The sequence below is a fragment of the Centrocercus urophasianus genome, unplaced genomic scaffold (assembly GCF_019232065.1).
Source record: "Centrocercus urophasianus isolate 14NV4802_14NV808 unplaced genomic scaffold, USGS_Curo_1.0 seq_11, whole genome shotgun sequence".
NCBI lineage: Eukaryota > Metazoa > Chordata > Aves > Galliformes > Phasianidae > Centrocercus > Centrocercus urophasianus.
This window is the reverse complement of record NW_024884253.1, coordinates 39,527,309-39,540,101: the sequence shown is the minus strand read 5'-3', so window position 1 is coordinate 39,540,101 and position 12,793 is coordinate 39,527,309. Positions and strand designations below refer to the sequence as shown.

Below are 12,793 nucleotides of genomic sequence, written 5' to 3'. Positions count from 1 at the left end.
AGTGGTTAGTTTGTATTTAGCCTTGTTCTAATTCACGAATTAGAAGAGGATCTAGCTATATCTCTTAAAGTGCTGTTTCAGCTTTGGCACCAGGTTTTATCAGTAAAACAAACAGATATGTCTGAATTATACATGGATTCAAATGGCATTGAACTTTTAGAAAGTTCAGTTCTGCATCTGAAATATTGAAATGGAGACTGCGTTTCTTCTTTAAATACATTGGAAATGAGGTTGTAATGTGAGAAGATAATATTTTTATATCGTCATTTTTCTGGCTCTAACTTACAGTAGCTTTAAAGGTATTTTATAAATAAAGCGATCTGGTGTATTACAACACTGAATTGTACATTTGGGACAAGTAATACAAATCTTAATGAAAGTTCATGAGAATTTAATGTGCAGAAGTTATTTTTACTTCACAGTATCTTATCTGTTTTTAATTTTTTTCAAATTACAGAGTGCAATTGGGCTGTTTTATGTAGTAATTCTTTGCCAAATTTAATTTGTTTCCAAATTAAAGGCATTTTTCATTTACATTGTCACAAAAAGCATCTGAAACCATTAAGTTCTGTTATATTTTTAACATAAAAACCTTCAGAATGCTGCCAGTAGTATTTTTTCCAAACTTTGTGAAAATGATTTATCTATGGGACAAAAGCTACTACAATAAGCCTACCTCATTTTTTTTTTTTTTTTTCCAGCCAGAGGGGGGTTTATTATCATTTATTATTATTATTATCATTAAATTAAAAGCTCCATGTAACCAGCTGCTCTAATGAATAGGGGCTTGGGGCCAGAAATCCTTGTTTTGATTCCTGGACCCAGTTGAAACGAGAGTGAGCGATCACACAGCCCAGCTGCTGCTCTGTCAAGCAAGGTCTGTTGGTGGGAAGGAGGCTCCTCCTGTGTGTCCTGAGAGAGGCAGATCCCCAAGGAGGACTATGGCTTTTCCTCTGCCCAGATGGGAAGGACACGTTCTGTTGTGCAGTCTAAAAATGTTGCTCTCCTCTCCTCATCTGGGTCAGGGACACATATGGTCATGGCAGTGAGCCCTGGTGAAGGTGTGCAGCTGCTGTAAGCAAAGAGGCAGGCCCCAAGAGGAAGCTGTGAAAGTGCATGGAAAAGGAGAAATGTTGCACAAAACAGGATCACAAATGGTAGCCAAAGGGACCTGTCCTAGAGATGGCTCTTCTCTCGCTTTGAAATATGAAGGAGTGATGGTGAAAGAACTCTTGAGCACACGTGGATGTGTCTCAGGCCAGCTTATTGACCCAGACCTGAACTGCTTTCTGTATCTTTAAAAGGAAAAAAACAAAACAAAACAAAACCTACCCAAACTGACAGTGGTCACTTCAGCAGTCACTGCTGCAACCTGCAAACCAGCAAAGCCCCATTTCAGAAAGGTAGAAGTTGCATGGTGTTAGCTGCCTGGTTCTTCAGGTCATATATCATGAAGGCTGACTTCAGACTATTCCAGTTGTACCACTCCCACCTCATGCTCTTCCTTAGCTTGATCCTTGTTCAAAGAAAAGAGAATTTCTTTGGAAGGCTTGAGTCGTATTTTTCCCTTTCTTCTCCTTGTTTTGCAGGGTGAATGCAATACTTAAGAGAGAACAGACAAAGAGAACGGAAAGAATGGACTGTAAAAAATTAATACATCCTTTGGCAGCACAGATGTTGGGAAACCTCTGGTTATGCCTCCCTCTGACTTGCTCAAGACACAGGGGCGTGAAAGGGACATTGGGCTCCTGAGGCAATTAGAGTCTGGTGCTCTGGAAGGAAAATGGAGCACATGGCTGCCTGTGGGGAGGGCCATGCCTATGTAAGAGTAACGGAGGCTCTGGGAAGCAGGTCATGTCAGCCTCTGTTGGCTGATATTGGTGTTAGATGAAACAAGATTGTGACCCTAGCTTTAGAAAAAGTACATACTTGTGCTCTGAACAAGAAAGAATTTTTTTTGCCCTGCTGATTAACGTGCCCAAAAGGGCAAGAAGGTGTATGTGCTCATTCTACAGTGAGATTCAAATTTTCCTCTCCTCTAAATGCTTTAAAATAGATCAGTACATTCCAGTAGGCTTACTTAATACCAAATTTAGTAAGTAAAGTCTTTTGGAAAAGTGGGGACAAATGTAATATTCAAGATTTTTTAAATCGTTTTTCCTTCAAAGCAGGCAGAGGAAATGCCTAATTGTCTGGAAACTCATTTGGCAGGTTCTTCCCAGTGCTAGAATATTCAGTGCATCACTCTGTCTCACTTAAATACTTTAGAGCTCACTTAACATTTTTTATTACACCTGAGATGGTTCACAGAAGCTATTTTGACAAGATCTAATTTTCTGTTACTAAACTGTCTGATTTTTTATTTTTTTTTTAATGAAGAGTTAAAAGTGCAGTCAGAATCTCCAAGTCTGTAGTTATTTGTAGTAGGGTAAGTGTTGGCTCCGATTAAGCTATCTGTCAGAAGCCCAGTGTGTCTGAACGGTGTGTTTAAAGATATTTCCTAATGTGATTGTAAGTGATGTCACCTTTTTACAAAGAAGGGGAGATGTACAGTAGCTTTGTACTGGTCCTGGTTTTATTCAAATTGACATGAAAATAAAATTGCAACTGTTTGATTACGTAGTTACTGTAATATACAACAAAGTGTTGCATACATTAAGTCCTACTACTTTCTGTTGAGTTTGCTCCAACTAGAGGAAGAGCACTGTGTATTTTTTGGCAGTTGTCTGTCTAGAAAGCGAAATCAGTGAAACTTCTCTCACAGAGGAAGGGATGGGGAATAGTTTCAGGCCATCAGGTTTTGTAATGCACTTCTCTAAGAAACTAGAGGCTCAGCGAATGACCTCCTATGCTGGCTTTGACAATAGGCTTTTTTAAGTGTTCTGCTCTGATATTTAAAGTCTAATCTCCTAGTGCAGTGAAAGCTGAGATGAAGTTCACAGCCTGTGGCATGCAGTGTTTGTCAAATGGTGAGGAAGATGCACAGAGCCATGATAAATCCGCCGTCAGGTTTGCAGCTGCTTGTAGTCCTGGAACTCCTTCTCCTGCGTCTCCTGGACCTTGGGAGCCAGGGCTGTGGCAGTGGTTGTTGATTTTAGCATCACTTAAATATGTCAGAGATTCATTACAGCTCTCTTTATTATTTTACAAAAATGCACATGAATAATAAAGAATTCTGCTATGTTATGAGTTAAAACATTACACAGTTTCTTAACTGGATTATTATGGAGTACAGTGCTTTTTTTGAATAGATTTTATATGTAAGCTTGCTGAATGTTTAGGCATGTTCAACAGGAAACATACAGAATGTTGCTGTGTTTATAGATAAGGAGTTTGTTTGACACAACAGGCCTTCTTGGGACACAGATTTAGAGACCAGAAAGCTCCTTTCAGGATTTGTGTCTACTATGCACACAGAATAGCGAGACAGATTACAAAGAAATCACAAGTAGATATCTTGCTAGGGGATCTTGGCAAAAGTTGCTGTAATCACCCATATATTTCCTATATGAGTGCATCCGTTGCCACAGCCTGTCAAAACAGGTGTATTTATAGGCCTTGAGGGACTGAAACAAGAAATCAAACATTTCTGCTTTGCATAGCATCTTCTGTCCTAGTTCCCAAGGACTGAGACTCAGAGGACTTTGATACGTTTCCAGGGACTACTTAGCTGTTCTGGGTATTTCTAAGTTCTCTCTAGCAGTCTCCCACTGTTATGCTTGGTCTTGGAATTAGGGAAAGTTGTTCTCTCCATAAACAAGGAAGTCATCAACAGAACGCTGGTCGGCTTCAGAGGAACTCATGCAGTTATTTAAATCCACATCAGAGGAAGATGATACTTGATCTCACTGAACATTAGGAATTAAAGTGGATTAAGAGACCACGCACAAGTGTGATTAATGGGAACCATTTTGCTTAAAAGTACACGCTCTTGCTAAGATATTTTTTTGTGCTCTGCCTTGGCAGTAATTAAGCTCTGGGGTGTTAGAGGCTGCCTTCTCATTTTAATGGTCTGGAGTAGTTAATAGAGTTACGAATGCGAGGAAGAATCCCGCTAATTGTGCAATCCTCCTGGCACTGGGGATTTGGCAGGAAGTTCCTTCCAGTGAACCTACCCTGGGTGTGTCACCCTTTGTAGAGCATGATGCACAGCTTTGTTTGCCTGAGGCTGCAAGAAATAATCATTTTCAGCAGTGTGAGGAACTTGAATACATAACTTCTTGGGGTTAGCAGGACTTTTAAAGAGATTTATGTTTACTCTATTGCAGCATCCCACTTCTTCAAAAATTTCCAGCAGTGATGGTGGTGAGTGATAAGGTGATGCATTAAAGTGAATTGAGTTAATGGATGTAGTCCTAGGAATATAAAAAATTTCTTTAAAGGTGAAGTGCACAGGAAAGGAAGATTCTTCACTTTTAAAAGGAGAGGTTAATGGAGGGAGTATTCAGCTGGATCAATATTGAGGAAGGGTGCCTCTTTTGGCATAATCCCAGGTGAAAATAGTGAACAATAATGGCACTGCAGTTATTTGTGTTGTTAGGAATGTTATTAAGTGGGAAGTGAACTGACTCAAGTGTTCAACACACAGGTTACTAAGTGTGAGCAGATCATTATCCAGACATTGAAGAAACTGAAATGCCACACTGCATTGTTTATGAAATGGCTGTGAGAGTATAAATAACTGCAGTCCAAGGAGATGCTATTTCCACAAATCTCTATTCTGAAGAAAGCTGCTTGAACATCTGCTGCAGTGAACAGGGAATTGTTCTGCTCCCCTTCTTCATGTCAGTCCATGTTTACAACCTTGTTGGCACTTGCTCCTGAGCAAGAAACAAATGATTAGACTACAAACTCTCTACCCTGTGGGAATGTTCTGTTGACCATGGGTGATTTTTTCTTGGTGTATTGAATCAATTGGAGAAGTTATGGCTGCATCTGAGGAAAATGAAAGGTGTCTTCCTGGGGAACTGTCTAATCTTCCACAAAATCTGATCATTTGTAGCCCTGGGAACTGTGCCTGGAGCTGTTGTTTAGTGCCAGCTACAACTTTAACTCCAGAACTACTGGGTTTGGTTGGCAGCATTGAGAATTTGTGTCTCTTTCCATTCTCCCACCTCTCGTGTGTTTTTTTTTTTAAGTCACTCTTAGACACATTGCCTTATACCTTTTCTTTCCCGAATATTTTCCAAATTCTAGGCCTTTCAGCTATGTGTGTGTAAGCTTGTGAAAAATGACAAAATATTTCTTTTGGAGTTAGCCTCTTCCCAAGATGCTGATCATTATATCATGAGAAGGAGGTTTTGTCTTTCATTTGTTCAGTTTGCCAGGCAGCTCTTCCATTTTAACATATTTTAAATCATTTTGAGGATGTGTTTTCTTTTTAAAAAATTTGATACGTCTTCTCTTCTGCATTTGTCACTGCAAGCTGCAAATAGTGAGAGAGCTCTTTTACTAAGTGATTTTCTGATAAAGAAAATTGGGTTGCGCCGTGTTGCTGGCTAGCAATCTTTTCTTCTGTGTTATTGGAAATACCAAGGGTTCATGGAATATTCACTTTATCAGCAGCCTTGCCTCTAACAAGGCTGTTTGGCCCCTGTTTTCTGAGCTGGAATAAAACATTTGAAGTATGTTAACTATCATTTGATTGAAAAGTGGGGGGCAGCATTTTTTAACAGTGAGCTTTAAGTAAACTGCATCTTTTTGAATTTCCTGGGCAGCTGCCGTTCTCTCTTTGATGTGCCGTGCCTGGTGATGCTGTTAATGAAATGCATAATTATGTGTTATATAATAAAACTGAGCTAACATGAAGGTGGCTAACGGATTATAATGATGTGGAGGCCTGAGAAACTGGGGACCGTGGGGGTTGTTGAAAAGTGCCTCCAGTGACAAAGAGGACATTTAAAGAGCTTTGAATAACTGTGCTAATAAATTAATTGTGGTCTGCATGCATGTGTGTGCAAACGACATATTTCAATATTTTGTATATAGAGAGAATATTGAAAAAAATAGGTGCAATTTACTGGGCTGCTGATGTATGAAGTGTCAGTGCCGACTGTTTCCAGCATCTATTAATGCTGCTGGCTCTGTAGAGATGGGTGCCCTAGGCTAAGAAATTTTTGGCACAGCCTGCTGGACCCGTAAGATCAAAAGGAAAAAAAAAATAAAAAAAAATCTGGCAATATGCACTGAGTGTAAATTGCATCCTAAAGAGCAGCCCCTAAAACGCAGGCTTGGAACGAATATCAATAAATGAAACAGCACGTTTCTTTGCTGAAGAGTTGAAGGCGTTTAGTGGCTGCCCCAATTTTCCCCCTCCCTCTGCTTTCGTCACCTTTATTTTCTCTCTCCCTCCAGTGCTCTGTGTAAGTTGTTCCTTCTGTAGGTTCTTTAGGAAGTTGTGTGAGCAGACAGGGGTGTTAAAGGAGTGGCTGCATTGTCTTCCAGCCCTGGACCAGATGAGCTCCTAGCAGTGCTGGGCTGTGGCTGGGCTTGCTTGGTGAGAGCTCACCAGGACCTGTCTGCAGGCAGAATGGGCTTACGGAGAGCACCAGTGTGAATTTACAGCCTGCTGGCTACTTGGCACCAATTCACTAAGTGGATACTTCTAGAACCTACTGAGAGTGCTTTTGTGTGAGCTAGGCTTGCTCCTTTTTGATGGCGAAGGATGTTTTTCTCTTCATGTGTGCCAAGAGTACCCAAATGGGCAGTTAGTGCAGGGTAGTTAATGTGCCGTAAATTCACACCCGGGCTCACCATGTGCTGACTTCCCCATGCAGAGGAGCCCCAAGGCTCTGCACTTTGTCTCTCATGGCAGGGAACAGATGGCCCTTCTCTGCACAGGGACTGCTCACACAGTGTTACAGAGTGCACATATGTGCATGTAGGTTTGTGGGTGTCTGTGTGTTTGTATAAGATGACTTGAATCCATCACAGTTGTTGGATTAATCTGCACTTCCTTGATTTTCATCAAGATACCCTAAGGAGAACTTTACTGCTTCATTGTCATCATCTTTGTCACTAATGGGCTTAGCTTTTAGCTACTTTTGACAAGTATTGTTGAATTCCTCCTTCTCCTTCACCGCTGAGATGCATAATTTCTCGATGTGAGTGACTGCACTTTTGTAAGTGAAACTTTCTTTGTTGCAGTTCCCTTCCCCAGCATTTCTGATTTGATCTCTAGCATCTATTTTCATATTTGATAAGTTTCTGTAGTTAATAAACATTATTCTATAGCTTGAAACCTCCAAAAGGTAGGACATAAGGTTTTCTCTAGCTCTCTTGTTGTGGAATCAGGTTGATCTTTAATAAAGCTTTTGCTCTAGGCTAGTGTCACAGATAACTTGATCTATAATTAGTGTACACAGCTTCATCTTAAGTTTCACAGTGGATTGCATTTTCATGCAAAGTTTTCTTGACATTCTAAAATAATTGTATATATTCTTTATGCTGTGCTCCAAATATATATCATTTATATAATTTCTAAGTCATCTGCTTTAAGATTTTGCTCTACCATTATCATATTCCCAAGACAATTCAGTATCACAAAAATTGTCTCTGGGTTTTCAACCCATAGTGAGAGTTCAGGACAACTGTAGTTGTTCTAGTTGTTCTGTTTTGGCTAAAGTTTCAATTTACTTACATATAGAAGATATTGCTCAAAATGCTTTTAACACGTCTTTCTTTAATGACCTCAGCCATGCCGGGCTGCCAAAGATAAACGGCGTTTCTGCTTGGCAAGCATTAACTCTTGGAGGAAGCAAAGCCTGATGCTGAACCTAGAGGCACTTGCTCTGAGTGTTTGCATTGCAAATACTCAGTGCTGTAGAGAAGAGCCATCCCCATGCAGGAGGGCTGCAATGCTGGGGAAAATCAGCACCAGCCACAGAGTTTCTCAATAGCAGATGTAAAATTCTGCTGAATATTTGAGAGAATAAAAGAAGAAAGCGCAGGCCAGGCCAGCTTGGCTGTTCCCACTAGAGGATGGGAGGGTAGGAAGAAGGGATAAAATGGGATAAAGAGCAAGGATGGGAGCCTAGAAAGCCAGCTTTATAGTTCTCACTGTTCTGGAGATGGTCACAATTGCAGCTTCTGGGATGAGCAAACAGTGCTTCTCCTCATCTCAGCACCCCAAGGCTCTCGTGGCATCAGACATGCTCTGGTGCTCTGGACAAAGCAAGCAGTAATGTCTGCTTGCTACATCCCATAATCAGCCTTCTTGGGCCTTTTGCTTGGGCTGAACTCCATGGCAGCAGCTTCTTTTGTCCTTTCTGGCAGATGTCTCAGTTGCTGGATGCCTAGCTTCCTGTGCCTGGAAGAACACATGGCTTCAGTTCTCTAGTCTGCATTCAGGTTTTGTTCAGTTCTTGTTCAGAACCCCAGAGGGTTTCTACTGATTTTTTGAATGGTAGTAATGTGTCCACACAACTTAATGAATACTATCTCACCATATTCTGGAGGAATTTTTTTTTTAGTATAGGTTAAAATAATCACTTGAGAGAGCTTTCAGAGTATGAGTTTAGAGAGTTTTTGAAGTTAGAGTTTTAGAGTTCTTTTATAGCTTTTTGGAGTGTTTTTAATATTAATTTTTAATGCTTACTTTATTCTAGAAGAGTTCCCCATAGCAAGATTCTTTAAAAATAACCTAAAAAGGAATCCACAATAAAGAGTCTCCATCTGTGTGAATGAATTGTGGCAGATATGATGAAGCAATTCTTAAAATCCCACAGTTGCTGTTTTCCTTTCAACTGACATGTTCCTGGTGTTTTAAAATAAAACAGCCAAATGCTAGGTTTAAAGAGACATTCAAAGAATGCTGTGGTGTTATTAAAAATCCTCAGCTATGTCCAAGCAGAAAGGACAGTTACATGACCCTGTCGTGCATGACTGAACGTGCCTTATGAGCCCCTCATTGGCATATACTCTAAATCATCCCTGATGTTATCATTCTGAACCCAGAATGAAGACACAAGGGTGAAAATATAAAGCCTGGATAAATGTACTACAGCTTATCAGGCAGAAATATGTTTACTGGCATTCTTTGAATGTGGATGCTTGGAGTACTTAACAGTTTTTACCTAATGAGGACTAGTAAATGACAACATACTGCAATTCACTTTGTTTGACTTGGAGAAAAGTTTAATGTTAGGAGGAAAGTTTGCATATTTAATTCTGGGATAACTGCCAATGAATAATCTTCTTATATTAAAATAGAAAAGGGGAAATAATGGGAAGGAGAGAGAAATTTTTAATAAAACCCTTAATAAAGTAGCATAAAGAGAATATTTCTGCGCAGTAATTTTGACCAAGAAAAATGTTTGACTTGGTTGTGAATCCATAGAATCATAGAACGGCCCAGGTTGAAAAGGACCACAATGATCACCTAGTTTCAACCCCCTGCTATGTGCAGGGTCACCAACCACCAGACCAGGCTGCCCAGAGCCACATCCAGCCTGGCCTTGAATGCCTCCAGGGATGGGGCATCCACAGCCTCCTTGGGCAACCTGTTCCAGTGCATCACCACCCTCTGAGTGAAAAACTTCCTCCTAATATCTAACCTAAACCTCCCCTGTCTTAGTTTAAAACCATTCCCTCTTGTCCTAGCACCATCCACCCTTTTAAACAGCCGCTCCACCTCCTGTTTATAAGCTCCCTTCAGGTACTGGAAGACAACAACGAGGTCTTCCTGGAGCCTTCTCTTCTCCAAGCTAAACAAGCTGTAAACAGACTGAAGTCCATTCACGTTACTCTGTACTTTGTATACAATGATTCATTCTGAACCCTTTGTTCAAAGGCAGTTGTATTGGTGTGCTTCATGAAGTCTGCAGGATGAGAAAACCTAGTTAATCTTTGCATTGCAGTGAGTTAACAATATGGTGTTGTGTCCAACAGTGGAATCAAAACCAAATGGCTGAATGGGGGGATAAGATATTAAAACATGCTAAACATGTTGCCACCCATCTGACCGTACCCTAACTATGCAGAGCGAAAGTGCAGATATTCTTAGGTAAGACATATTATCTTAGATACTTTACCCCATAATCTGCACATGCACTCTGTTTCCCTAAAATGGGTGTTGCAGTGCCATATTGATCGACTCATGATCGCAGGGAAAAGGATGTCTGCACCAGCCTTGTACTGCCAGATGCTGCTGAGCATGGTAACTGTGCAGTGTTCCTGCTTCTTGATCTCCTGAGCTGGACTTCTGCCAAGAGCTCCTTGTTCTCTTTTCTGGCATTCTTCGAGATGATGTTAGTACAAAGAGCTTGTTCTGTCAGGAAGCAGCAGTATGGGAAAATGATTTTATATCTCCTGAGCTCAGCAAGAAAGAAAAATACTTGGATTTATTTGCATTTTTTAATATTAGTCACACTGCCAAACTATTTAAAACAATCTAACTACTCCATCTCTACTTACCCTTCTCTGATAACTGCAGAATTGTCACAAGCCACCTGAAATATGGGACTCAGACATGAATTTCAATGTCAGCACAGTGCTTCAAGATGATGGGAATGGGAGGGGGGAGCTGTCACTGTATCAGCCAAGGCCTTTTGGTGGAAGTGTTGATAGATTTCCCATCTCTGGAAAGGAGGGAAAGTGCCCTTCCACTTATAGCAGCTGCAGGGTATCTGAATTACTTCCTACTCCCCTGTGAAAAAAGTAGGCAGTCCTCTGCAATCATTGCCGATGTCACCAGTTGTATGAAAAAAATGTTTTTTTTTCTCCTTAGGTAGAGATCACAAATGATGTCCAGTCCTTGCTGCTGATAATGCTGGCTGTCATGACGGCCAAGATGGTTGGTGACATTTTTAACACATCCCTGTACAGCTCCCTCCTGAGGCTGAAATGCATTCCCTACTTGGATGTGGAACCTTTTGTTCATCACAGGAAAGAACGGTGAGGTCTCTTTTGTTGCTGAATTTTTTCTGTTGTGTTCTGCATGTGTCCTACAAGTGGTGGAGCTTGGAGGGACAAAGCAGCAAAAGGAGGTTCTGGTCCTGAAAAAGGACCCCATGGAGTGCTGTGCTGTGTGAACAGAACAGTAGAGAATCCTTTTCTCTTAGAGTTTTTGATAGCACCTAAATTACCACTTTCACCAGAGTCTTGAGGGCACTAAGTGCTCTATAATGCATGAACTGTCTAGTTAGATTCTATTTATTAGTGTGATTGGTCCAGTGGGGAATCTAGTTGAGGTTTACACAGACAGCTCTGACTGTTTCTTCTGGAGCAGAAGCCACAGAGTGGAGGAACTACCACAGACCTTTATGGTAAATTTTGCCTTATCTAACATCTGGATGACTGGACAAGGCTTCCTGTGTGTTTGGCACATTTTCAGGCAGAGAATTCTGCCATCTGAGGATAGCAATTTAAGACAGGTCAGGGGAACTGTCTTCTGGTAGCACCTCCACTGACTGAGGACTGAAGGAATAGCCTGGAAAAAAAGTGTTTCATAAATTAGGTGGGAGAAACCCACCAATTTCTGTGTGTTTTTCAGTGTGTGAGTCAGTATCTGAAACTTCAGTCTGTTGGTGAGCATTTACAGCCAGTAATTGAACCATTTATAATCAGTAATAGGAATCATTTTCTCTCTTAAACGTAGATGCTGGGTCCACATTTGTCTGTAAGTAATGAGAACTATATTATTATATTCTATAAAAGAATGCAGAAAAGCCAATTCTGTAAGATATCCTCTATGAATGAAATAAGTATCATAGTGGAAAATGGAAGGAAAAATGATTTTATTTATTTATCACATAAAGAGTTTTTGTTTTACTTAAGGGATATTTTGGTAGTATACATCCATGACCAAACCTATTTGTAGGGCACTTCAGCTGTCATTTTTTCTCAGTATTAAACTCTACTGGAAAATGTCACGTATTCAAATGACTCTTTAGAAGATAAAAAATATTAGTGACTTGTTCTGTCCACACTTTATAACTTTTTTCTAAATGTAGCCAAATCTGAATGTTTTTAGCAGGCACATTGAATGCTGGGTACAATCCAACTGTATTTGACAGGAGGTAAAGAAAGCCAGCAATGTGATAGGAGGAAATAAAAACAATCTGTGATATAATAGATGACTTCTGTATGTAACATGGCAGATAAAACAGAGGGGAAGAAGTCATAAAGTTTCCTGTAGTGCTTCGGTTGGATGATTGGTCCATGGAAAGAATTGTAGCCTTTTTCCTGGTTCAGAATAAGGTCCTATTCACTTGAAGGACAAATCTATCAAGCTGTCTACATATTCATCCATATAAAAATAATCAAATATTCCTTCCACTCCTCTCCCTTCTTCCTGAGGAATATTAAAGAAAATTTCTGGTCACGGAATACACTAATACTCTAAAGCAAAATACACAGTATTACGGCTTGGTAAAATTTTATAGAACCTTTTAGGCTGCCAAGTTTTGCTCTAAATCTTCTCAGTTTGAATAAGCTATGGCACTGGCCCATTGCTTGCTGTCTCCACTGCATTTCTTGAATGCTTTGTCACCTTACTATTTCCCCAAGGAGATGAAACTTCACCATTCAGTCACCTTAGACCTCCAAGATGTGGTTTAATTCCTTGATTTTTTTTAGTTAGACATCCCAAAATCCTGAACATTGACTTGAGGCAACTCTGGACTGATGATCCACCTCTTAAAGTTATGTGATAATTTAAACATTTGATGCCTCACATGTAGTCTTTGTAAGCATTCTAAATCCTGTTACTTTACCTAGCCATAAAAAAGAAAAACAAAAACAAGATTCATATCAGACAGAAACAACAATAACAACAACAACAAAACACAAAAAA

At 40.1% G+C, this 12,793-nt stretch overlaps 1 protein-coding gene across 1 annotated transcript in view; it reads left to right on the top strand.

Moving 5' to 3' along the window:
• LOC122172044 (chloride transport protein 6-like) overlaps positions 1-12,793 on the top strand; it is a 73,978-nt gene that overhangs the window by 29,883 nt on the left and 31,302 nt on the right. Inside the window, exon 12 of the mRNA XM_042840055.1 lies at positions 10,727-10,893. Within this exon, the coding sequence (XP_042695989.1) occupies positions 10,727-10,893 (167 nt within the window). The remainder of the gene's footprint in view (positions 1-10,726; positions 10,894-12,793) is intronic.